The sequence below is a fragment of the Aquarana catesbeiana genome, linkage group LG01 (genome assembly GCF_042186555.1).
Source record: "Aquarana catesbeiana isolate 2022-GZ linkage group LG01, ASM4218655v1, whole genome shotgun sequence".
In the NCBI taxonomy this organism is placed as follows: Eukaryota; Metazoa; Chordata; class Amphibia; order Anura; family Ranidae; genus Aquarana; species Aquarana catesbeiana.
Genome location: NC_133324.1, coordinates 991,139,548 through 991,166,960, shown reverse-complemented (window position 1 = coordinate 991,166,960; position 27,413 = coordinate 991,139,548). Strand labels below are relative to the sequence as shown.

General features: G+C 51.4%; 1 protein-coding gene across 3 annotated transcripts in view; it reads left to right on the top strand.

Annotated features, from left to right (window-relative positions):
- CA9 (carbonic anhydrase 9) overlaps positions 1-27,413 on the top strand; it is a 119,983-nt gene that overhangs the window by 80,110 nt on the left and 12,460 nt on the right. The window contains exons 9-11 of one of the 3 annotated variants that reach the window (XM_073612168.1): positions 8,826-8,888; positions 19,828-19,890; positions 20,518-20,553. In XM_073612168.1, coding sequence (XP_073468269.1) covers positions 8,826-8,888; positions 19,828-19,890; positions 20,518-20,553 — 162 coding nt within the window. The remainder of the gene's footprint in view (positions 1-8,825; positions 8,889-19,827; positions 19,891-20,517; positions 20,554-27,413) is intronic. The other 2 variants (XM_073612169.1, XM_073612170.1) reach the window with 2 other exon arrangements.

Sequence of the window (27,413 nt, the reverse complement as noted above, 5' to 3'; positions counted from 1 at the left end):
CCAGTTCTGGGCACCAGTCCTCAGGAAGGATGTACTGGAAATGGAGCGACTACAAAGAAGGGCAACAAAGCTAATAAAGGGTCTGGAGGATCTTAGTTATGAGGAAAGGTTGTGAGCTCTGAACTTATTCTCTCTGGAGAAGAGACGCTTGAGAGGGGATATGATTTCATTGTATAAATACCGGACTGGTGACCCCACAATATACAAATACCGGACTGGTGACCCCACAATATATAAATACCGGACTGGTGACCCCACAATATATAAATACCGGACTGGTGACCCCACAATATATAAATACCGGACTGGTGACCCCACAATATATAAATACCGGACTGGTGACCCCACAATATATAAATACCGGACTGGTGACCCCACAATATATAAATACCGGACTGGTGACCCCACAATATATAAATACCGGACTGGTGACCCCACAATATATAAATACCGGACTGGTGACCCCACAATATATAAATACCGGACTGGTGACCCCACAATATATAAATACCGGACTGGTGACCCCACAATATATAAATACCGGACTGGTGACCCCACAATATATAAATACCGGACTGGTGACCCCACAATATATAAATACCAGACTGGTGACCCCACAATATATAAATACCGGACTGGTGACCCCACAATATATAAATACTGTACTGGTGACCCCACAATATATAAATACCGGACTGGTGACCCCACAATATATAAATACCGGACTGGTGACCCCACAATAGGGATAAAACATTTTCGCAGAAGAGAGTTTAATAAGACTCGTGGCCACTCATTACAATTAGAAGAAAAGAGGTTTAACCTTAAACTACGTAGAGGGTTCTTTACTGTAAGAGCGGCAAGGATGTGGAATTCCCTTCCACAGGCGGTGGTCTCAGCGGGGAGCATTGATAGCTTTAAGAAACTATTAGATAATCACCTGAATGACCGCAACATACAGAGATATATAATGTAATATGACATATAATCACACAACATACAGATATATAATGTAATATGACATATAATCACACAACATACAGAGATATATAATGTAATATGACATATAATCACACAACATACAGAGATATATAATGTAATATGACATATAATCACACAACATACAGAGATATATAATGTAATATAACATATAATCACACAACATACAGGATATATAATGTAATATAACATATAATCACACAACATACAGAGATATATAATGTAATATGACATATAATCACACAACATACAGAGATATATAATGTAATATGACATATAATCACACAACATACAGGATATATAATGTAATATGACATATAATCACACAACATACAGAGATATATAATGTAATATGACATATAATCACACAACATACAGAGATATATAATGTAATATGACATATAATCACACAACATACAGAGATATATAATGTAATATGACATATAATCACACAACATACAGGATATATAATGTAATATGACATATAATCACACAACATACAGAGATATATAATGTAATATGACATATAATCACACAACATACAGAGATATATAATGTAATATGACATATAATCACACAACATACAGGGATATGTAATGTAATATGACATATAATCACACAACATACAGAGATATATAATGTAATATGACATATAATCACACAACATACAGAGATATATAATGTAATATGACATATAATCACACAACATACAGAGATATATAATGTAATATGACATATAATCACACAACATACAGAGATATATAATGTAATATGACACATAATCACACAACATACAGAGATATATAATGTAATATGACATATAATCACACAACATACAGAGATATATAATGTAATATGACATATAATCACACAACATACAGAGATATATAATGTAATATGACATATAATCACACAACATACAGGGATATATAATGTAATATGACATATAATCACACAACATACAGAGATATATAATGTAATACTGACATAATCACACAACATACAGAGATATATAATGTAATATGACACATAATCACACACATAGGTTGGACTTGATGGACTTGTGTCTTTTTTCAACCTCACCTTCTATGTAACTATGTAACTATATAGTCTATCCTCCCCAATCTCCGATCCTGTAGTCTATCCTCCCCAATCTCCGATCCTTTAGTCTATCCTCCTCGATCTCCAGTCCTATAGTCTATCCTCCCCAATCTCCGATCCTGTAGTCTATCCTCCCCAATCTCCAGTCCTGTAGTCTATCCTCCTCAATCTCCAGTCCTATAGTTTATCCTCCTCAATCTCCAGTCCTATAGTTTATCCTCCTCAATCTCCAACCCTATAGTCTATCCTCCCCAATCTCCAGTCCTATAGTTTATCCTCCTCAATCTCCAACCCTATAGTCTATCCTCCTCGATCTCCAGTCCTATAGTCTATCCTCCCCAATCTCCGATCCTGTAGTCTATCCTCCCCAATCTCCGATCCTTTAGTCTATCCTCCTCAATCTCCAGTCCTATAGTCTATCCTCCTCGATCTCCAGTCATATAGACTATTCTCCCCAACCGCCAATCCTATAGTCTATCCTCCCCAATCTCCGATCCTTTAGTCTATCCTCCCCAATCTCTGATCCTTTAGTCTATCCTCCCCAATCGCCAATCCTTTAGTCTATCCTCCCCAATCTCTGATCCTTTAGTTTATCCTCCCCAATCTCCAATCCTATAGTCTATCCTCCCCAATCTCCGATCCTGTAGTCTATCCTCCCCAATCTCCGATCCTATAGTCTATCCTCCCCAATCTCCGATCCTGTAGTCTATCCTCCCCAATCTCCGATCCTATAGTCTATCCTCCCCAATCTCCGATCCTGTAGTCTATCCTCCCCAATCTCCGATCCTTTAGTCTATCCTCCTCAATCTCCAGTCCTATAGTCTATCCTCCTCAATCTCCAGTCCTATAGTCTATCCTCCTCGATCTCCAGTCATATAGACTATTCTCCCCAACCGCCAATCCTATAGTCTATCCTCCCCAATCTCCGATCCTTTAGTCTATCCTCCCCAATCTCTGATCCTTTAGTCTATCCTCCCCAATCGCCAATCCTTTAGTCTATCCTCCCCAATCTCCGATCCTGTAGTCTATCCTCCCCAACCGCCAATCCTATAGTCTAACCTCCCCAACCGCCAATCCTATAGTCTATCCTCTCCAATCTCTAGTCCTTTAGTCTATCCTCCCCAATCTCCAGGCCTATAGTCTATCCTCCTACGTCTCCAATCCTATAGTCTATCCTCCTTGATCTCCAGTCCTATAGTCTATCCTCCTCAATCTCCAATCCTATAGTCTATCCTCCCCAATCTCCAATCCTGTAGTCTATCCTCCTCAATCTCCAATCCTTTAGTCTATCCTCCACAATCTTCAGTCCTTTAGTCTATTCTCCCTAAACTCCAATCCTATAGTCTATCCTCCCCAATCTCTAGTCCTTTTGTCTATTCTCCCCAATCTACAGGCCTATAGTCTATCCTCCTCAATCCCCAGTCCTATAGCCTATTCTCCCCGATCCCCAATCCTATAGTCTATTCTCCCCGATCCCCAATCCTATAGTCTATCCTCTCCAATCCTATAGTCTATCCCCCTCAATCTCCAATCCTATAGTCTATTCTCCTCTATTCTCCTCAATCCCCAATCCTATAGTCTATCCTCTCCAATCTCCAGTCCTATAGTCTATTCTCCTCAATCTCCAATCCTAAAGTCTATTCTCCCCGATCTCCAATCCTATAGTCTATTCTCCCCGATCCCCAATCCTATAGTCTATCCTCTCCAATCCTATAGTCTATCCCCCTCAATCTCCAATCCTATAGTCTATTCTCCTCTATTCTCCTCAATCCCCAATCCTATAGTCTATCCTCTCCAATCTCCAGTCCTATAGTCTATTCTCCTCAATCTCCAATCCTAAAGTCTATTCTCCCCGATCTCCAATCCTATAGTCTATTCTCCCCGATCCCCAATCCTATAGTCTATCCTCTCCAATCCTATAGTCTATCCCCCTCAATCTCCAATCCTATAGTCTATTCTCCTCTATTCTCCTCAATCCCCAATCCTATAGTCTATCCTCTCCAATCTCCGATCCTATAGTCTATCCTCCTCAATCTCCAGTCCTATAGTCTATCCTCCTCAATCTCCAGTCCTATAGTCTATCCTCCTCAATCTCCAGTCTTATAGTCTATCCTCCCTAATCTCCAATCCTATAGTCCAGAGGTCTCCAAAATATCTAAACAAAGGTCCGGTTTACTGTACTTCAGGCTTCAGGGGAGCCACACTGTGGCCAGTAGGAGTAACAAATGCCCCATCATTGCTTTTAGTGGGAGGAAAAGTGTCCCATTAATGGTGTCTATGGAAGGAATAATGCCCCATTAATGGAGTCAGCTGGAGGAAAAATGTCCCAAGGACCGGATAAAGGCAAGGAAAGGGCTGCATCTGCCCTCCCTGGGCCACAGTTTGGAGACCACTGCTATAATCCATCCTCCCCAATCTCCAATCTATAGCCTATCCCCCAATCTACAATCCTATAGTCTATCCTCCCAGAACTCCAGTGCTATAGTCTGTCCTCCCCAATCTCTGAAACTATATTTTATCCTCCCTGATCTCCAATCCTAGAGTCTATGCTCCCCAATCTCCAATCCCCTGTCCATTGGCCACAGTCATCTCCTGCTCTGCCTCCTCTCTCCATTGTCCACAGTCATCTCCTGCTCTGCCTCCTCTCTCCATTGTCCACAGTCATCTCCTGCTCTGCCTCCTCTCTCCATTGTCCACAGTCATCTCCTGCTCTGCCTCCTCTCTCCATTGTCCACAGTCATCTCCTGCTCTGCTTCCTCTCTCCATTGTCCACAGTCATCTCCTGCTCTGCCTCCTCTCTCCATTGTCCACAGTCATCTCCTGCTCTGCCTCCTCTCTCCATTGTCCACAGTCATCTCCTGCTCTGCCTCCCCTCTCCATTGTCCACAGTCATCTCCTGCTCTGCCTCCTCTCTCCATTGTCCACAGTCATCTCCTGCTCTGCTTCCTCTCTCCATTGTCCACAGTCATCTCCTGCTCTGCCTCCTCTCTCCATTGTCCACAGTCATCTCCTGCTCTGCCTCCTCTCTCCATTGTCCACAGTCATCTCCTGCTCTGCCTCCCCTCTCCATTGTCCACAGTCATCTCCTGCTCCGCCTCCCCTCTCCATTGTCCACAGTCATCTCCTGCTCTCCCCCCTCTCCATTGTCCACAGTCATCGCCTGCTCCACCTCCCCTCTCCATTGTCCACAGTCATCTCCTGCTCTGCCTCCCCTCTCCATAGTCCACAGTCATCTCCTTCTCCGCTTCCCCTCTCCATTGTCCACAGTCATCTCCTGCTCTGCCTCCCCTCTCCATTGTCCACAGTCATCTCCTGCTCTGCCTCCCCTCTCCATTGTCCACAGTCATCTCCTGCTCTCCCCCCTCTCCATTGTCCACAATCATCTCCTGCTCTCCCCCCCTCTCCATTGTCCACAGTCATCTCCTGCTCTCCCCCCTCTCCATTGTCCACAGTCATCTCCTGCTCCGCCTCCCCTCTCCATTGTCCACAGTCATCTCCTTCTCCGCTTCCCCTCTCCATTGTCCACAGTCATCACCTGCTCCGCCTCCCCTCTCCATTGTCCACAGTCATCTCCTGCTCCACCTCCCCTCTCCATTGTCCACAGTCATCTCCTGCTCCGCCTCCCCTCTCCATTGTCCACAGTCATCTCCTTCTCCGCTTCCCCTCTCCATTGTCCACAGTCATCACCTGCTCCGCCTCCCCTCTCCATTGTCCACAGTCATCTCCTGCTCCACCTCCCCTCTCCATTGTCCACAGTCATCTCCTGCTCTGCCTCCTCTCTCCATTGTCCACAGTCATCTCCTGCTCTGCCTCCTCTCTCCATTGTCCACAGTCATCTCCTGCTCTGTCTCCCCTCTCCATTGTCCACAGTCATCTCCTGCTCTGCCTCCCCTCTCCATTGTCCACAGTCATCTCCTGCTCTGTCTCCCCTCTCCATTGTCCACAGTCATCTCCTGCTCTGCCTCCCCTCTCCATTGTCCACAGTCCTCTCCTGCTCTGCCTCCCCTCTCCATTGTCCACAGTCATCTCCTGCTCTCCCCCCTCTCCATTGTCCACAGTCATCTCCTGCTCTGCCTCCCCTCTCCATTGTCTACAGTCATCTCCTGCTCTGTCTCCTCTCTCCATTGTCCACAGTCATCTCCTGCTCTCCCCCCTCTCCATTGTCCACAGTCATCTCCTTCTCCGCCTCTCCTCTCCATTGTCCACAGTCATCTCCTGCTCTGCCTCCCCTCTCCATTGTCCACAGTCATCACCTGCTCCGCCTCCCCTCTCCATTGTCCACAGTCATCTCCTTCTCCGCTTCCCCTCTCCATTGTCCACAGTCATCTCCTGCTCTGCCTCCTCTCTAAATTGTCCACAGTCCTCTCCTGCTCTGCCTCCTCTCTCCATTGTCCACAGTCATCTCCTGCTCTCCCCCCTCTCCATTGTCCACAGTCATATCCTGCTCTGCCTCCTCTCTCCATTGTCCACAGTCCTCTCCTGCTCTGCCTCTCCTCTCCATTGTCCACAGTCATCTCCTGCTCTGCCTCCTCTCCATTGTCCACAGTCATATCCTGCTCTGCCTCCTCTCTCCATTGTCCACAGTCCTCTCCTGCTCTGCCTCTCCTCTCCATTGTCCACAGTCATCTCCTGCTCCGCCTCCCCTCTCCATTGTCCACAGTCATCTCCTGCTCTCCCCCCTCTCCATTGTCCACAGTCATCTCCTGCTCCACCTCCCCTCTCCATTGTCCACAGTCATCTCCTGCTCCGCCTCCCCTCTCCATTGTCCACAGTCATCTCCTTCTCCGCTTCCCCTCTCCATTGTCCACAGTCATCTCCTGCTCTGCCTCCCCTCTCCATTGTCCACAGTCATCTCCTGCTCCGCCTCCCCTCTCCATTGTCCACAGTCATCTCCTGCTCTCCCCCCTCTCCATTGTCCACAGTCATCTCCTGCTCCACCTCCCCTCTCCATTGTCCACAGTCATCTCCTGCTCCGCCTCCCCTCTCCATTGTCCACAGTCATCTCCTTCTCCGCTTCCCCTCTCCATTGTCCACAGTCATCTCCTGCTCTACCTCCCCTCTCCATTGTCCACAGTCATCTCCTGCTCCACCTCCCCTCTCCATTGTCCACAGTCATCTCCTGCTCCGCCTCCCCTCTCCATTGTCCACAGTCATCTCCTTCTCCGCTTCCCCTCTCCATTGTCCACAGTCATCTCCTGCTCTGCCTCCCCTCTCCATTGTCCACAGTCATCTCCTGCTCCGCCTCCCCTCTCCATTGTCCACAGTCATCTCCTGCTCTCCCCCCTCTCCATTGTCCACAGTCATCTCCTTCGCTTCCCCTCTCCATTGTCCACAGTCATCTCCTGCTCTGCCTCCCCTCTCCATTGTCCACAGTCCTCTCCTGCTCTGCCTCTCCTCTCCATTGTCCACAGTCATCTCCTGCTCTGCCTCCTCTCTCCATTGTCCACAGTCATCTCCTGCTCCGCCTCCCCTCTCCATTGTCCACAGTCATCTCCTGCTCTGCCTCCCCTCTCCATTGTCTACAGTCATCTCCTGCTCTGCCTCCTCTCTCCATTGTCCACAGTCATCTCCTGCTCTCCCCCCTCTCCATTGTCCACAGTCATCTCCTTCTCCGCCTCTCCTCTCCATTGTCCACAGTCATCTCCTGCTCTGCCTCCCCTCTCCATTGTCCACAGTCATCTTTTGCTCCGCCTCCCCTCTCCATGGTCCACAGTGATCTCCTTCTCCGCCTCTCCTCTCCATTGTCCACAGTCATCTCCTGCTCCGCCTCCCCTCTCCATTGTCCACAGTCATCTCCTGCTCTGCCTCCCCTCTCCATTGTCCACAGTCATCTCCTGCTCCATCTCCTCTCTCCATTGTCCACAGTCATCTCCTGCTCTGCCTCCTCTCTCCATTGTCCACAGTCATCTCCTTCTCCGCCTCCCCTCTCCATTGTCCACAGTCATCCCCTTCTCCGCCTCCCCTCTCCATTGTCCACAGTCATCTCCTTCTCCGCCTCCCCTCTCCATTGTCCACAGTCATCTCCTTCTCCACCTCTCCTCTCCATTGTCCACAGTCATCTCCTGCTCTGCCTCCCCTCTCCATTGTCCACAGTCATCTCCTGCTCCGCCTCCCCTCTCCATTGTCCACAGTCATCTCCTGCTCCGCCTCCCCTCTCCATTGTCCACAGTCATCTCCTGCTCTGTCTCCCCTCTCCATTGTCCACAGTCATCTCCTGCTCTGCCTCCCCTCTCCATTATCCACAGTCATCTCCTGCTCTGTCTCCTCTCTCCATTGTCCACAGTCATCTCCTGCTCTGCCTCTCCTCTCCATTGTCCACAGTCATCTCCTTCTCTGCCTCCTCTCTCCATTGTCCACAGTCATCTCCTTCTCCGCCTCCCCTCTCCATTGTCCACAGTCATCTCCTTCTCCGCCTCCCCTCTCCATTGTCCACAGTCATCTCCTTCTCCACCTCTCCTCTCCATTGTCCACAGTCATCTCCTGCTCCGCCTCCCCTCTGCATTGTCCACAGTCATCTCCTTCTCTGCCTCCTCTCTCCATTGTCCACAGTCATCTCCTTCTCCGCATCCCCTCTCCATTGTCCACAGTCATCTCCTTCTCCGCCTCCCCTCTCCATTGTCCACAGTCATCTCCTTCTCCACCTCTCCTCTCCATTGTCCACAGTCATCTCCTGCTCCGCCTCCCCTCTCCATTGTCCACAATCATCTCCTGCTCTGATTCCTCCTCAGCTCCAGCACCCAGCGCCTCCGCTCCAGATTCTGCTAACGGCCCCAGCGATCGCTCCGGAGAAGGTAGGACACAATAAGTTTGTATGACCGGGGGGTTCGTTGCCGGTATGGGATACAATTAATGATTGGCAGTTTACTATGAAATGTGTATAGGAAAACATCTGCCCTCCCCACCTTCTCTTCCCTGATCTCCAATCCTAGAGTCTATCCTCCCCAATCTCCAATCCCCTCTCCATTGTCCACAGTCATCTCCTGCTCTGCCTCCTCTCTCCATTGTCCACAGTCATCTCCTGCTCCGCCCCTCCCCTCTCCATTGTCCACAGTCATCTCCTTCTCCGCCTCCCCTCTCCATTGTCCACAGTCATCTCCTTCTCTGCCTCCTCTCTCCATTGTCCACAGTCATCTCCTGCTCTACCTCCCCTCTCCATTGTCCACAGTCATCTCCTGCTCTGTCTCCCCTCTCCATTGTGCACAGTCATCTCCTGCTCTGCCTCCGCTCTCCATTGGCAACAGTCATCTCCTTCTCCGCCTCCCCTCTCCATTGTCCACAGTCATCTCCTGCTCTGCCTTCCCTCTCCATTGTCCACAGTCATCTCCTGCTCCACCTCCCCTCTTCATTGTCCACAGTCATCTCCTGCTCTGCCTCCCCTCTCCATTGTCCACAGTTATCTCCTGCTCTCCCCCCGCTCTCCATTGTCCACAGTCATCTCCTGCTCTGCCTCTCCTCTCCATTGTCCACAGTCATCTCCTGCTCTGCCTTCCCTCTCCATTGTCCACAGTCATCTCCTGCTCCACCTCCCCTCTCCATTGTCCACAGTCATCTCCTGCTCCGCCTCCCCTCTCTATTGTCCACAGTCATCTCCTGCTCTCCCCCCGCTCTCCATTGTCCACAGTCATCTCCTGCTCTCCCCCCTCTCTCCATTGTCCACAGTCATCTCCTGCTCTGCCTCTCCTCTCCATCGTCCACAGTCATCTCCTGCTCTGCCTCCCCTCTCCATTGTCCACAGTCATCTCCTGCTCTCCCCCCTCTCTATTGTCCACAGTCATCTCCTGCTCTGCCTCCCCTCTCCATTGTCCACAGTCATCTCCTGCTCTGCCTCTCCTCTCCATCGTCCACAGTCATCTCCTGCTCTGCCTCCCCTCTCCATTGTCCACAGTCATCTCCTGCTCTCCCCCCTCTCTATTGTCCACAGTCATCTCCTGCTCTGCCTCCCCTCTCCATTGTCCACAGTCATCTCCTGCTCTGCCTCTCCTCTCCATCGTCCACAGTCATCTCCTGCTCTGCCTCTCCTCTCCATTGTCCACAGTCATGTCCTTCTCCGCCTCTCCTCTCCATTGTCCACAGTCATCTCCTGCTCTGCCTCTCCTCTCTATTGTCCACAGTCATCTCCTGCTCTGCCTCCCCTCTCCATTGTCCACAGTCTTCTCCTGCTCTGCCTCCCCTCTCCATTGTCCACAGTCATCTCCTGCTCTCCCCCCTCTCCACTGTCCACAGTCATCTCCTGCTCTGCCCCTCCTCTCCATTGTCCACAGTCTTCTCCTGCTCCCCCCCTCTCCATTGTCCACAGTCATCTCCTGTTCTGCCTCCTCTCTCCATTGTCCACAGTCATCTCCTGCTCTGCCTCTCCTCTCCATTGTCCACAGTCATCTCCTGCTCTGCCTCCTCTCTCCATTGTCCACAGTCCTCTCCTGCTCTGCCTCCTCTCTCCATTGTCCACAGTAATCTCCTGCTCTCCCCCCTCTCCATTGTCCACAGTCATCTCCTGCTCTGCCTCCTCTCTCCATTGTCCACATTCCTCTCCTGCTCTGCCTCTCCTCTCCATTGTCCACAGTCATCTCCTGCTCTGCCTCCTCTCTCCATTGTCCACAGTCATCTCCTGCTCTCCCCCCTCTCCATTGTCCACAGTCATCTCCTGCTCGGCCTCCCCTCTCCATTGTCCACAGTCATCTCCTGCTCTGCCTCCTCTCTCCATTGTCCACAGTCATCTCCTGCTCTGCCTCCTCTCTCCATTGTCCACAGTCATCTACTGCTCTGCCTCCTCTCTCCATTGTCCACAGTCATCTCCTGCTCTGCCTCCCCTCTCCATTGTCCACAGTCATCTCCTGCTCTCCCCCCTCTCCATTGTCCACAGTCATCTCCTGCTCTGCCTCCTCTCTCCATTGTCCACAGTCATCTCCTGCTCTCCCCCCTCTCCATTGTCCACAGTCATCTCCTGCTCTGCCTCCCCTCTCCATTGTCCACAGTCATCTCCTGCTCCGCCTCCCCTCTCCATTGTCCACAGTCATCTCCTGCTCCACCTCCCCTCTCCATTGTCCACGGTCATCTCCTGCTCTGCCTCCCCTCTCCATTGTCCACAGTCATCTCCTGCTCTGCCTCCCCTCTCCATTGTCCACAGTCATCTCCTGCTCCACCTCCCCTCTCCATTGTCCACAGTCATCTCCTGCTCTGCCTTCTCTCTCCATTGTCCACAGTCATCTCCTGCTCTACCTCCTCTCTCCATTGTCCACAGTCATCTCCTGCTCTGCCTCTCCTCTCCATTGTCCACAGTCATCTCCTGCTCTGCCTCTCCTCTCCATTGTCCACAGTCATCTCCTGCTCTCCCCCCTCTCCATTGTCCACAGTCATCTCCTGCTCTCCCCCCTCTCCATTGTCCACAGTCATCACCTGCTCTGCCTCCCCTCTCCATTGTCCACAGTCATCTCCTGCTCTCCCCCCCCTCTCCATTGTCCACAGTCATCTCCTGCTCTGCCTCCCCTCTCCATTGTCCACAGTCATCTCCTGCTCTCCCCCCTCTCCATTGTCCACAGTCATCTCCTGCTCTCCCCCCCTCTCCATTGTCCACAGTCATCTCCTGCTCTGCCTCCCCTCTCCATTGTCCACAGTCATCTCCTGCTCTGCCTCCCCTCTCCATTGTCCACAGTCATCTCCTGCTCTCCCCCCTCTCCATTGTCCACAGTCATCTCCTGCTCTTCCCCCCTCTCCATTGTCCACAGTCATCTCCTGCTCTCCCCCTCTCCATTGTCCACAGTCATCTCCTGCTCTCCCCCCCTCTCCATTGTCCACAGTCATCTCCTGCTCCGCCTCCCCTCTCCATTGTCCACAGTCATCTCCTGCTCTACCTCCCCTCTCCATTGTCCACAGTCATCTCCTGCTCTGTCTCCTCTCTCCATTGTCCACAGTCATCTCCTGCTCTGCCTCCCCTCTCCATTATCCACAGTCATCTCCTGCTCTCCCCCCTCTCCATTGTCCACAGTCATCTCCTGCTCTCCCCCCTCTCCATTGTCCACAGTCATCTCCTGCTCTCCCCCCTCTCCATTGTCCACAGTCATCTCCTGCTCTGCCTCCTCTCTCCGTTGTCCACAGTCATCTCCTGCTCTGCCTCCCCTCTCCATTGTCCACAGTCATCTCCTGCTCTGCCTCTCCTCTCCATTGTCCACAGTCATCTCCTGCTCCACCTCCCCTCTCCATTGTCCACAGTCATCTCCTGCTCTGCCTCCTCTCTCCATTGTCCACAGTCCTCTCCTGCTCTTCCTCCCCTCTCCATTGTCCACAGTCATCTCCTGCTCTGCCTCCCCTCTCCATTGTCCACAGTCATCTCCTGCTCTGCCTCTCCTCTCCATTGTCCACAGTCATCTCCTGCTCTGCCTCTCCTCTCCATTGTCCACAGTCATCTCCTGCTCTCCCCCCCCCTCTCCATTGTCCACAGTCATCTCCTGCTCTGCCTCCCCTCTCCATTGTCCACAGTCATCTCCTGCTCTGCCTCTCTTCTCCATTGTCCACAGTCATCTCCTGCTCTGCCTCCCCTCTCCATTGTCCACAGTCATCTCCTGCTCTCCCCCCCTCTCCATTGTCCACAGTCATCTCCTGCTCTGCCTCCCCTCTCCATTGTCCACAGTCATCTCCTGCTCTGCCTCCCCTCTCCATTGTCCACAGTCATCTCCTGCTCTGCCTCCTCTCTCCATTGTCCACAGTCATCTCCTGCTCTGCCTCCTCTCTCCATTGTCCACAGTCCTCTCCTGCTCTGCCTCTCCTCTCCATTGTCCACAGTCATCTCCTGCTCTGCCTCCTCTCTCCATTGTCCACAGTCATCCCCTGCTCTCCCCCCTCTCCATTGTCCACAGTCATCTCCTGCTCGGCCTCCCCTCTCCATTGTCCACAGTCATCTCCTGCTCTGCCTCCTCTCTCCATTGTCCACAGTCATCTCCTGCTCTGCCTCCTCTCTCCATTGTCCACAGTCATCTACTGCTCTGCCTCCTCTCTCCATTGTCCACAGTCATCTACTGCTCTGCCTCCTCTCTCCATTGTCCACAGTCATCTCCTGCTCTGCCTCCCCTCTCCATTGTCCACAGTCATCTCCTGCTCTCCCCCCTCTCCATTGTCCACAGTCATCTCCTGCTCTGCCTCCTCTCTCCATTGTCCACAGTCATCTCCTGCTCTCCCCCCTCTCCATTGTCCACAGTCATCTCCTGCTCTGCCTCCCCTCTCCATTGTCCACAGTCATCTCCTGCTCTGCCTCTCCTCTCCATTGTCCACAGTCATCTCCTGCTCTGCCTCCCCTCTCCATTGTCCACAGTCATCTCCTGCTCTGCCTCCCCTCTCCATTGTCCACAGTCATCCCCTGCTCCGCCTCCCCTCTCCATTGTCCACAGTCATCTCCTGCTCCACCTCCCCTCTCCATTGTCCACAGTCATCTCCTGCTCTGCCTCCCCTCTCCATTGTCCACAGTCATCTCCTGCTCTGCCTCCCCTCTCCATTGTCCACAGTCATCTCCTGCTCCACCTCCCCTCTCCATTGTCCACAGTCATCTCCTGCTCTGCCTTCTCTCTCCATTGTCCACAGTCATCTCCTGCTCTCCCCCCTCTCCATTGTCCACAGTCATCACCTGCTCTGCCTCCCCTCTCCATTGTCCACAGTCATCTCCTGCTCTCCCCCCCTCTCCATTGTCCACAGTCATCTCCTGCTCTGCCTCCCCTCTCCATTGTCCACAGTCATCTCCTGCTCTCCCCCCTCTCCATTGTCCACAGTCATCTCCTGCTCTGCCTCCCCTCTCCATTGTCCACAGTCATCTCCTGCTCTCCCCCCTCTCCATTGTCCACAGTCATCTCCTGCTCTGCCTCCCCTCTCCATTGTCCACAGTCATCTCCTGCTCTGCCTCCCCTCTCCATTGTCCACAGTCATCTCCTGCTCTCCCCCCTCTCCATTGTCCGCAGTCATCTCCTGCTCTTCCCCCCTCTCCATTGTCCACAGTCATCTCCTGCTCTCCCCCCTCTCCATTGTCCACAGTCATCTCCTGCTCTCCCCCCCTCTCCATTGTCCACAGTCATCTCCTGCTCCGCCTCCCCTCTCCATTGTCCACAGTCATCTCCTGCTCTACCTCCCCTCTCCATTGTCCACAGTCATCTCCTGCTCTGCCTCCTCTCTCCATTGTCCACAGTCATCTCCTGCTCTGCCTCCCCTCTCCATTATCCACAGTCATCTCCTTCTCTCCCCCCTCTCCATTGTCCACAGTCATCTCCTGCTCTACCTCCCCTCTCCATTATCCACAGTCATCTCCTGCTCTCCCCCCTCTCCATTGTCCACAGTCATCTCCTGCTCTGCCTCCCCTCTCCATTATCCACAGTCATCTCCTGCTCTCCCCCCTCTCCATTGTCCACAGTCATCTCCTGCTCTCCCCCCTCTCCATTGTCCACAGTCATCTCCTGCTCGGCCTCCCCTCTCCATTGTCCACAGTCATCTCCTGCTCTGCCTTCCCTCTCCATTGTCCACAGTCATCTCCTGCTCTGCCTCTCCTCTCCATTGTCCACAGTCATCTCCTGCTCTCCCCCCTCTCCACTGTCCACAGTCATCTCCTGCTCTGCCTCTCCTCTCCATTGTCCACAGTCATCTCCTGCTCTCCCCCCTCTCCACTGTCCACAGTCATCTCCTGCTCTGCCTCTCCTCTCCATTGTCCACAGTCATCTCCTGCTCTGCCTCCCCTCTCCATTGTCCACAGTCATCTCCTGCTCTGCCTCCCCTCTCCATTGTCCACAGTCATCCCCTGCTCCGCCTCCCCTCTCCATTGTCCACAGTCATCTCCTGCTCCACCTCCCCTCTCCATTGTCCACAGTCATCTCCTGCTCTGCCTCCCCTCTCCATTGTCCACAGTCATCTCCTGCTCTGCCTCCCCTCTCCATTGTCCACAGTCATCTCCTGCTCCACCTCCCCTCTCCATTGTCCACAGTCATCTCCTGCTCTGCCTTCTCTCTCCATTGTCCACAGTCATCTCCTGCTCTACCTCCTCTCTCCATTGTCCACAGTCATCTCCTGCTCTGCCTCTCCTCTCCATTGTCCACAGTCATCTCCTGCTCTGCCTCCCCTCTCCATTGTCCACAGTCATCTCCTGCTCTGCCTCTCCTCTGCATTGTCCACAGTCATCTCCTGCTCTCCCCCCTCTCCATTGTCCACAGTCATCTCCTGCTCTCCCCCCTCTCCATTGTCCACAGTCATCACCTGCTCTGCCTCCCCTCTCCATTGTCCACAGTCATCTCCTGCTCTCCCCCCCTCTCCATTGTCCACAGTCATCTCCTGCTCTGCCTCCCCTCTCCATTGTCCACAGTCATCTCCTGCTCTCCCCCCTCTCCATTGTCCACAGTCATCTCCTGCTCTGCCTCCCCTCTCCATTGTCCACAGTCATCTCCTGCTCTCCCCCCTCTCCATTGTCCACAGTCATCTCCTGCTCTTCCCCCCTCTCCATTGTCCACAGTCATCTCCTGCTCTCCCCCCTCTCCATTGTCCACAGTCATCTCCTGCTCTCCCCCCCTCTCCATTGTCCACAGTCATCTCCTGCTCCGCCTCCCCTCTCCATTGTCCACAGTCATCTCCTGCTCTACCTCCCCTCTCCATTGTCCACAGTCATCTCCTGCTCTGCCTCCTCTCTCCATTGTCCACAGTCATCTCCTGCTCTGCCTCCCCTCTCCATTATCCACAGTCATCTCCTTCTCTCCCCCCTCTCCATTGTCCACAGTCATCTCCTGCTCTACCTCCCCTCTCCATTATCCACAGTCATCTCCTGCTCTCCCCCCTCTCCATTGTCCACAGTCATCTCCTGCTCTGCCTCCCCTCTCCATTATCCACAGTCATCTCCTGCTCTCCCCCCTCTCCATTGTCCACAGTCATCTCCTGCTCTCCCCCCTCTCCACTGTCCACAGTCATCTCCTGCTCTGCCTCTCCTCTCCATTGTCCACAGTCATCTCCTGCTCTCCCCCCTCTCCACTGTCCACAGTCATCTCCTGCTCTGCCTCTCCTCTCCATTGTCCACAGTCTTCTCCTGCTCTCCCCCTCTCCATTGTCCACAGTCATCTCCTGCTCTGCCTCTCCTCTCCATTGTCCACAGTCATCTCCTGCTCTGCCTCTCCTCTCCATTGTCCACAGTCATCTCCTTCTCTGCCTCCCCTCTCCATTGTCCACAGTCATCTCCTGCTCTGCCTCCTCTCTCCATTGTCCACAGTCCTCTCCTGCTCTGCCTTTCCTCTCCATTGTCCACAGTCATCTCCTGCTCTGCCTCCTCTCTCCATTGTCCACAGTCATCTCCTGCTCTCCCCCCTCTCCATTGTCCACAGTCATCTCCTGCTCTTCCTCTCCTCTCCATTGTCCACAGTCATCTCCTGCTCTGCTTCCCCTCTCCATTGTCCACAGTCATCTCCTGCTCTGCCTCCTCTCCGTTGTCCACAGTCCTCTCCTGCTCTGTCTCCTCTCCATTGTCCACAGTCATCTCCTGCTCTCCCCCCTCTCCATTGTCCACAGTCATCTCCTGCTCTGCCTCCCCTCTCCATTGTCCACAGTCATCTCCTGCTCTGCCTCTCCTCTCCATTGTCCACAGTCATCTCCTGCTCCACCTCCCCTCTCCATTGTCCACAGTCATCTCCTGCTCTGCCTCCTCTCTCCATTGTCCACAGTCCTCTCCTGCTCTTCCTCCCCTCTCCATTGTCCACAGTCATCTCCTGCTCTGCCTCCCCTCTCCATTGTCCACAGTCATCTCCTGCTCTGCCTCTCCTCTCCATTGTCCACAGTCATCTCCTGCTCTGCCTCTCCTCTCCATTGTCCACAGTCATCTCCTGCTCTGCCTCTCCTCTCCATTGTCCACAGTCATCTCCTGCTCTCCCCCCCTCTCCATTGTCCACAGTCATCTCCTGCTCTGCCTCCCCTCTCCATTGTCCACAGTCATCTCCTGCTCTGCCTCTCTTCTCCATTGTCCACAGTCATCTCCTGCTCTGCCTCCCCTCTCCATTGTCCACAGTCATCTCCTGCTCTCCCCCCCTCTCCATTGTCCACAGTCATCTCCTGCTCTCCCCCCCTCTCCATTGTCCACAGTCATCTCCTGCTCTGCCTCCCCTCTCCATTGTCCACAGTCATCTCCTGCTCCGCCTCCCCTCTCCATTGTCCACAGTCATCTCCTGCTCTGCCTCCTCTCTCCATTGTCCACAGTCATCTCCTGCTCTCCCCCCTCTCTCCATTGTCCACAGTCATCTCCTGCTCTGCCTCTCCTCTCCATTGTCCACAGTCATCTCCTGCTCTGCCTCCTCTCTCCATTGTCCACAGTCATCTCCTGCTCCGCCTCCCCTCTCCATTGTCCACAGTCATCTCCTTCTCCTCCTCCTCTCTCCATTGTCCACAGTCCTCTCCTGCTCTGCCTCCCCTCTCCATTGTCCACAGTCATCTCCTGCTCTGCCTCTCCTCTCCATTGTCCACAGTCATCTCTTGCTCTGCTTCCCCTCTCCATTGTCCACAGTCATCTCCTGCTCTGCCTCCTCTCTCCATTGTCCACAGTCATCTCCTGCTCTGCCTCTCCTCTCCATTGCCCACAGTCATCTCCTGCTCTACCTCCCCTCTCCATTGTCCACAGTCATCTCCTGCTCTGCCTCCCCTCTCCATTGTCCACAGTCATCTCTTGCTCTGCTTCCCCTCTCCATTGTCCACAGTCATCTCCTGCTCTACCTCCCCTCTCCATTGTCCACAGTCATCTCCTGCTCTGCCTCCCCTCTCCATTGTCCACAGTCATCTCCTGCTCCGCCTCCTCTCTTCATTGTCCACAGTCATCTCCTGCTCTCCCCCCTCTCCATTGTCCACAGTCATCTCCTGCTCGGCCTCCCCTCTCCATTGTCCACAGTCATCTCCTGCTCTGCCTCCCCTCTCCATTGTCCACAGTCATCTCCTGCTCTGCCTCTCCTCTCCATTGTCCACAGTCATCTCCTCTCCATTGTCCACAGTCATCTCCTGCTCTGCCTCCTCTCCATTGTCCACAGTCATCTCCTGCTCTCCCCCCTCTCCATTGTCCACAGTCATCTCCTGCTCTGCCTCCTCTCTCCGTTGTCCACAGTCATCTCCTGCTCTGCCTCCCCTCTCCATTGTCCACAGTCATCTCCTGCTCTGCCTCTCCTCTCCATTGTCCACAGTCATCTCCTGCTCCACCTCCCCTCTCCATTGTCCACAGTCATCTCCTGCTCCACCTCCCCTCTCCATTGTCCACAGTCATCTCCTGCTCTGCCTCTCTCCATTGTCCACAGTCCTCTCCTGCTCTTCCTCCCCTCTCCATTGTCCACAGTCATCTCCTGCTCTGCCTCCCCTCTCCATTGTCCACAGTCATCTCCTGCTCTGCCTCTCCTCTCCATTGTCCACAGTCATCTCCTGCTCTGCCTCTCCTCTCCATTGTCCACAGTCATCTCCTGCTCTGCCTCCCCTCTCCATTGTCCACAGTCATCTCCTGCTCTGCCTCTCCTCTCCATTGTCCACAGTCATCTCCTGCTCTGCCTCCCCTCTCCATTGTCCACAGTCATCTCCTGCTCTGCCTCTCTTCTCCATTGTCCACAGTCATCTCCTGCTCCGCCTCCCCTCTCCATTGTCCACAGTCATCTCCTGCTCTGCCTCCCCTCTCCATTGTCCACAGTCATCTCCTGCTCTGCCTCCCCTCTCCATTGTCCACAGTCATCTCCTGCTCCGCCTCCCCTCTCCATTGTCCACAGTCATCTCCTGCTCCGCCTCCTCTCTCCATTGTCCACAGTCATCTCCTGCTCTCCCCCCTCTCTCCATTGTCCACAGTCATCTCCTGCTCTCCCCCCCTCTCCATTGTCCACAGTCATCTCCTGCTCTCCCCCCCTCTCCATTGTCCACAGTCATCTCCTGCTCTGCCTCCCCTCTCCATTGTCCACAGTCATCTCCTGCTCTGCCTCTCCTCTCCATTGTCCACAGTCATCTCCTGCTCTGCCTCCCCTCTCCATTGTCCACAGTCATCTCCTGCTCTGCCTCTCCTCTCCATTGTCCACAGTCATCTCCTGCTCTGCCTCTCCTCTCCATTGTCCACAGTCATCTCCTGCTCTGCCTCCTCTCTCCATTGTCCACAGTCATCTCCTGCTCTGCCTCCCCTCTCCATTGTCCACAGTCATCTCCTGCTCTGCCTCTCCTCTCCATTGTCCACAGTCATCTCCTGCTCTGCCTCCTCTCTCCATTGTCCACAGTCATCTCCTGCTCTGCCTCCTCTCTCCATTGTCCACAGTCCTCTCCTGCTCTGCCTCTCCTCTCCATTGTCCACAGTCCTCTCCTGCTCTGCCTCCTCTCCATTGCCCACAGTCATCTCCTGCTCTCCCCCCTCTCCATTGTCCACAGTCATCTCCTGCTCTCTCCCTTCTCCATTGTCCACAGTCATCTCCTGCTCTGCCTCTCCTCTCCATTGTCCACAGTCATCTCCTGCTCTGCCTCCTCTCTCCATTGTCCACAGTCATCTCCTGCTCTGCCTCCTCTCTCCATTGTCCACAGTCCTCTCCTGCTCTGCCTCTCCTCTCCATTGTCCACAGTCCTCTCCTGCTCTGCCTCCTCTCCATTGCCCACAGTCATCTCCTGCTCTTCCTCCCCTCTCCATTGTCCACAGTCATCTCCTGCTCTCTCCCTTCTCCATTGTCCACAGTCATCTCCTGCTCTGCCTCTCTTCTCCATTGTCCACAGTCATCTCCTGCTCTGATTCCTCCTCAGCTCCAGCACCCAGCGCCTCTGCTCCAGATTCTGCTAACGGCCCCAGCGATCGCTCCGGAGAAGGTAGGACACGATAAGTTTGTATGACCGGGGGGTTCGTTGCCGGTATGGGATACAAGTAATGATTGGCAGTTTACTATGAAATGTGTGTAGGAAAATATCTGCCCTCCCCACCTTGTGGAAGGTGGACTCCTCTCCGCTGTCATACATACAGCAGGTTAGTTGTCATTTATGTACAGCGACTTCACACCATCCCTCTGACAGCTGCAGGATTAATGATCAGCTCCACCTATACTGAAATATCACATTTAAGGGGTGGGGGGAGTGACCTCCTTATTCTTCTGTTTTGGGGTTGTGTTCTCTGCTCATTACTTGTGGTGTACTTATAAAAAAAATTCACATAGCAATTTGCCCAGTAAAAGTGTCATGCATAGCACCATCTAGTGGCCAAGTGTGTTATTTTCCATATTAAATCAATGAAAAACATTTGACTAGCACAGGAAATAGCCTCATAACATTCGTTTTTTGCACATATGGAATGTAGGTGACCTTTCACTGGACGAATTGCTATGTGAGATTTTGATAAATACCCCCCCTAGTGTTTCATACAATTTGAGGGTCTGTTTTGCAGAAGGTAAAACCGTCTTCCTGCTCATCATTGATATGTTTCCGCTTTGCTTTGTTTCCTAGGTGCCCCAAGAGCTGACAATCAGACATTCAGCACAGGTAACAAGGACAGCCAGCTATGGACAATTCTATTATTAATAATATTTCCTAGAATGGTGATAGTGAGAAAGGGGGGCAAAGGTCACTTTATGAAGAGCACCTGTCATAGAGGACATTCGATGTTCCATAGTGAGAGCAGAGGAGGGATATCTGTGTAGATGGAGGACATTCGATGTAGATGGGAGGACGTTTGATGTAGATGGAGGACATTCAATGTAGATGGAGGACATTCAATGTAGATGGAGGACATTCAATGTAGATGGAGGACATTCGATGTAGATGGAGGACATTCGATGTAGATGGAGGACGTTTGATGTAGATGGAGGACATTCAATGTAGATGGAGGACATTCGATGTAGATGGAGGACATTCGATGTAGATGGGAGGACATGTGATGTAGACGGGAGGACATGTGATGTACATGGGAGGACATCCGAGGGTACTTAGGGAACTCAGTCAAGTAATTGCCAGACCGTTGTTCCTAATTTTTACTGACAGTCTACTGACTGGAATGGTACCAGCTGATTGGAGAAAAGCCAATGTAGCACCAATATTTAAAAAGGGCCCAAAATACATCCCTGGGAATTACAGACCAGTTAGCCTAACATCAATAGTATGTAAACTCTTGGAGGGGATGATAAGGGACTATATACAAGATTTTAGTAATAAGAACGATATCATTAGCAGTAATCAGCATGGATTCATGAAGAATCGTTCTTGCCAAACCAATCTATTAACCTTCTATGAGGAGGTGAGTTGCCATCTAGATAAAGGAAGGCCCGTAGACGTGGTGTATCTGGATTTTACAAAAGCATTTGACACAGTTCCCCATAAACGTTTACTGTACAAAATAAGGTCCGTTGGCATGGACCATAGGGTGAGTACATGGATTGAAAACTGGCTACAAGGGCGAGTTCAGAGGGTGGTGATAAATGGGGAGTACTCAGAATGGTCAGGGGTGGGTAGTGGGGTTCCCCAGGGTTCTGTGCTGGGACCAATCCTATTTAATTTGTTCATAAATGATCTGGAGGATGGGATAAACAGTTCAATCTCTGTATTTGTAGACGATACTAAGCTAAGCAGGGCAATAACTTCTCCGCAGGATGTGGAAACCTTGCAAAAAGATCTGAACAAATGAATGGGGGAGGGGCGACTACATGGCAAATGAGGTTCAATGTAGAAAAATGTAAAATAATGTATTTGGGTGGTAAAAATCTGAATGCAATCTATAGACTGGGGGGAGAACCTCTGGGGGGATCTAGGATGGGAAAGGACCTGGGGGTCCTAGTAGATGATAGGCTCAGCAATGACATGCAATGCCAAGCTGCTGCTAACAAAGCAAACAGAATATTGGCATTAAAAAGGGGATCAACTCCAGAGATAAAACGATAATTCTCCCGCTCTACAAGACTCTGGTCCGGCCGCACCTGGAGTATGCTGTCCAGTTCTGGGCACCAGTCCTCAGGAAGGATGTACTGGAAATGGAGCGAGTACAAAGAAGGGCAACAAAGCTAATAAAGGGTCTGGAGGATCTTAGTTATGAGGAAAGGTTGTGAGCTCTGAACTTATTCTCTCTGGAGAAGAGACGCTTGAGAGGGGATATGATTTCATTGTATAAATACCGGACTGGTGACCCCACAATATATAAATACCGGACTGGTGACCCCACAATAGGGAAATACCGGACTGGTGACCCCACAATATATAAATACCGGACTGGTGACCCCACAATATATAAATACCGGACTGGTGACCCCACAATATACAAATACCGGACTGGTGACCCCACAATATATAAATACCGGACTGGTGACCCCACAATATACAAATACCGGACTGGTGACCCCACAATATAAAAATACCGGACTGGTGACCCCACAATATACAAATACCGGACTGGTGACCCCACAATATATAAATACCGGACTGGTGACCGCACAATATATAAATACCGGACTGGTGACCCCACAATATACAAATACCAGACTGGTGACCCCACAATATACAAATACCGGACTGGTGACCCCACAATATACAAATACCGGACTGGTGACCCCACAATATATAAATACCGGACTGGTGACCCCACAATATATAAATACCGGACTGGTGACCCCACAATATACAAATACCGGACTGGTGACCCCACAATATATAAATACTGGACTGGTGACCCCACAATATATAAATACCGGACTGGTGACCCCACAATATACAAATACCGGACTGGTGACCCCACAATATACAAATACCGGACTGGTGACCCCACAATATATAAATACCGGACTGGTGACCCCACAATATATAAATACCGGACTGGTGACCCCACAATATACAAATACCGGACTGGTGACCCCACAATATATAAATAATGGACTGGTGACCCCACAATATATAAATACCGGACTGGTGACCCCACAATATATAAATACCGGACTGGTGACCCCACAATATATAAATACCGGACTGGTGACCCCACAATATATAAATACCGGACTGGTGACCCCACAATAGGGAGAAAACTTTTTCGCAGAAGAGAGTTTAATAAGACTCGGGGCCACTCATTAAAATTAGAAGAAAAGAGGTTTAACCTTAAACTACGTATTGCATGGGTGTCCAAACTTTTTTCAAAGAGGGCCAGATTTGATGAAGTGAACATGTGTGAGGGCCGACCATTTTGCCTGACATTCTTTGAACCATTAAAATTTGGTCTGTTTGTTAGTTTGAGCACCAATACACGGCCCAACAAGAATTCTCCTGGCTTTGTGGCTGTGTGTGGTGAAGATATGAGCCCGGGCGTGTTATTTGGATATACCGTATTTATTGGCGTATATATCACGCATCTTCACTTTAAAAGGGAAGTTTCAGGGAAAAAACTTTTAAATAACGAACCATGAATGCAGCGTCCCCATTGCCAGGAATGCAGCGCCCCCCATTGCCAGGAATGCAACACCCATCATTGTCAGGAATGCAGCACCCATCATTGCCAGGAATGCAGCACCCATCATTGCCAGGAATGCAGCACTCATCATTGTCAGGAATGCAGCACCCATCATTGCCAGGAATGCAGCACCCATCATTGCCAGGAATGCAGCACCCATCATTGCCAGTAATGCAGCACCCATCATTTCCAGGAATGCAGCACCCATCATTGCCAGGAATGCAGCACCCACCACTGTCAGGAATGCAGCACCCACCATTTCCAGGAATGCAGCACCCACCATTTCCAGGAATGCAGCACCCATCATTGCCAGGAATGCAGCACCCATCATTGCCAGGAATGCAGCACCCGTCATTGCCAGGAATGCAGCACCCACCATTGCCAGGAATGCAGCACCCATCATTGCCAAAAATGCAGCACCCATCATTGCCAGGAATGCAGCGCCCCCATTGCCAGGAATGCAGCGCCCCCATTGTCAAGAATGCAGCACCCATCATTGCCAAAAATGCAGCACCCATCATTGCCAGGAATGCAGCACCCATCATTGCCAAAAATGCAGCACCCATCATTGCCAGGAATGCAGTACCCATCATTGCCAGGAATACAGCACCCATCATTGCCAGGAATGCAGCACCCATCATTGCCAAAAATGCAGCACCCATCATTGCCAGGAATGCAGTACCCATCATTGCCAGGAATACAGCACCCATCATTGCCAGGAATGCAGCACCCATCATTGCCAGTAATGCAGCACCCATCATTGCCAAAAATGCAGCACCCATCATTGCCAGGAATGCAGTACCCCCATTGCCAAGAATGCAGCACCCATCATTGCCAGGAATGCAGTACCCATCATTGCCAGGAATGCAGCACCTATCATTGCCAGGAATGCAGTACCCATCATTGCCAGGAATGCAGTACCCATCATTGCCAGGAATGCAGCACCCATCATTGCCAGTAATGCAGCACCCATCATTGCCAAAAATGCAGCACCCATCATTGCCAGGAATGCAGTACCCCCATTGCCAAGAATGCAGCACCCATCATTGCCAGGAATGCAGCACCTATCATTGCCAAGAATGCAGCGTCCCCATTGTCAGGAATGCAGCACCCATCATTGCCAGGAATGCAGTACCCATCATTGCCAGGAATGCAGTACCCATCATTGCCAGGAATGCAGCACCCATCATTGCCAGTAATGCAGCACCCATCATTGCCAAAAATGCAGCACCCATCATTGCCAGGAATGCAGTACCCCCATTGCCAAGAATGCAGCACCCATCATTGCCAGGAATGCAGCACCTATCATTGCCAAGAATGCAGCGTCCCCATTGTCAGGAATGCAGCACCCCCATTGCCAGGAATGCAGTGCCCCCCATTGCCAGGAATGCAGCACCCCCCATTGCTAGGAATGCAACACCCATCATTGCCAGGAATGCAACACCCATCATTGCCAGGAATGCAGCACCCATCATTGCCAGGAATGCAGCACCCATCATTGCCAGGAATGCAGCACCCACCATTGCCAGGAATGCAGCGCCCATCATTGCCAGGAATGCAGCACCCATCATTTCCAGGAATGCAGCACCCATCATTGCCAGGAATGCAGCGCCCATCATTGCCAGGAATGCAGCACCCATCATTTCCAGGAATGCAGCACCCATCATTGCCAGGAATGCAGCGCCCATCATTGCCAGGAATGCAGCACCCATCATTTCCAGGAATGCAGCACCCACCATTTCCAGGAATACAGCACCCATCATTGCCAGGAATGCAGCACCCACCATTTCCAGGAATGCAGCACCCACCACTGCCAGGAATGCAGCACCCACCATTTCCAGGAATGCAGCACCCACCATTTCCAGGAATGCAGCACCCACCATTTCCAGGAATGCAGCACCCATCAATGCCAGGAATGCAGCGCCCCATTGCCAGGAATGCAGCACCCATCATTGCCAGGAATGCAGCACCCATCATTGCCAGGAATGCAGCACCCACCATTGCCAGGAATGCAGCACCCATCATTGCCAGGAATGCAGCACCCATCATTGCCAGGAATGCAGCACCCATCATTGCCAGGAATGCAGCACCCACCATTTCCAGGAATGCAGCACCCACCATTTAAAGGAATGCAGCACCCATCATTGCCAGGAATGCAGCACCCACCATTTCCAGGAATGCAGCACCCATCATTGCCAGGAATGCAGCGCCCATCATTGCCAGGAATGCAGCACCCATCATTTCCAGGAATGCAGCACCCATCATTGCCAGGAATGCAGCACCCATCATTGCCAGGAATGCAGCACCCATCATTTCCAGGAATGCAGCACCCATCATTTCCAGGAATGCAGCACTCATCATTGCCAGGAATGCAGCACCCATCATTGCCAGGAATGCAGCACCCACCATTTCCAGGAATGCAGCACCCATCATTGCCAGGAATGCAGCACCCACCATTGCCAAGAATGCAGCACTCACCATTGCAATCAGTGCAGCCTGACTGATGCCCATCCATCTGCAGCCTCGGAGGGGACAGGGAGGGGGCGGGACGAGCGCCAAAAGGTTAGATACAGGAAAAAACTCCTGTTTTCTCAGCGGCCTCTTTAATAGAAAGTCCCACCTCCTTTATGGACAGAGCAGTCATCCAATGGCAGCGCCAGAGACGGGACTTCCTATTACAGAGGCTGCCGTGTAAACAGGAAATGCTCCTGTGTGCGGCACTCATCCCGCCTCCTCCCTGTTCCCTCCAAGGCAGCCAGAATATATATCTTGTGTGGCCCCCGGGGGTGGGAGATCGTTGGGGGCCACAAAAGATATACCTGTCCAGATAACCGGGTGGGCCGTTCAAAACCGGAACGCAGGCCGGACTTTGGACATGCCTGATGTAGAGGGTTCTTTACTGTAATGCCGTGTACACACGATCGAACATTGATCGGACATTCCAACAACAAAATCCTGGGATTTATTTCTGACGGATATAGGCTCAAGTTCTTGCATACACATGGTCACACAAATGTTGTCAGAGATTCCGATCATCAAGAACACGGTGACGCACAACACGTATGACGGCACTATGAAGAGGAAGTTCAATAGCCAGTGCTCCACCCTTTGGGCTCCTTCTGCTAATCTCGTGTTAGTAGAAGTTTGGTGAGAGACGATTCACGATTTTCAGCCTCGCGTTTTTCAGATGGTTACTGCTCTTCAGTTTGTGCTTGTGGGTTCGTATCTGTTCTTCAGTGCTTGTAGTCAGTTTGTATCTGGTTTTCAGTACGTATTTTTATATTACGTATTTGATTTTCAGTGCGTTCTGTTAGTTCATTCTGACCAGCTGACCGTTTTGAAGCCATGTTGCGGGTACGTACTCATCGTAGAGTTCATGCTGTGCGGGGGCTTGGTGTTGGGGTTCTTACTTTGACCCAAGCCCAGTCCATGAACAGGGTGGGGAGGAGTTCATGGACCAAGAATTGGTAACTCCAGTGTGACCAGTTCTGTCATATGCCTTTGTTGTGGGAGATCCAGGAGAATAATCCTGATGATTTCAATCATTGTCTCCGGATGACGGACCCCGTTTTTCACTGTCTGTTGGCTTTACTGTCCCCTTATATTATGAAGCAGGATACCTGCATGAGGCAAGCCATCACTCCGGAGCAGAGGTTGGTCGCTACCCTGCGGTACTTGGCGACGGGGAGAAGTCTGCAGGACCTCAAGTTCTCGACAGGCATCTCCCCCCAGGCTCTGGGGATCATTATTCCAGAGACCTGTTCTGCCATCATCCAGATCCTGCAGAAGGAGTATATGAAGGTAAGATTTCTCCTTTAATATCACATTTTATTGTATTTAAATAAATGTATTTTTTCAAATAAATTTGTATTTTAAACTGAAAAATATTTCCTTTGATTTACTGCTTGTGTTTCTTTTA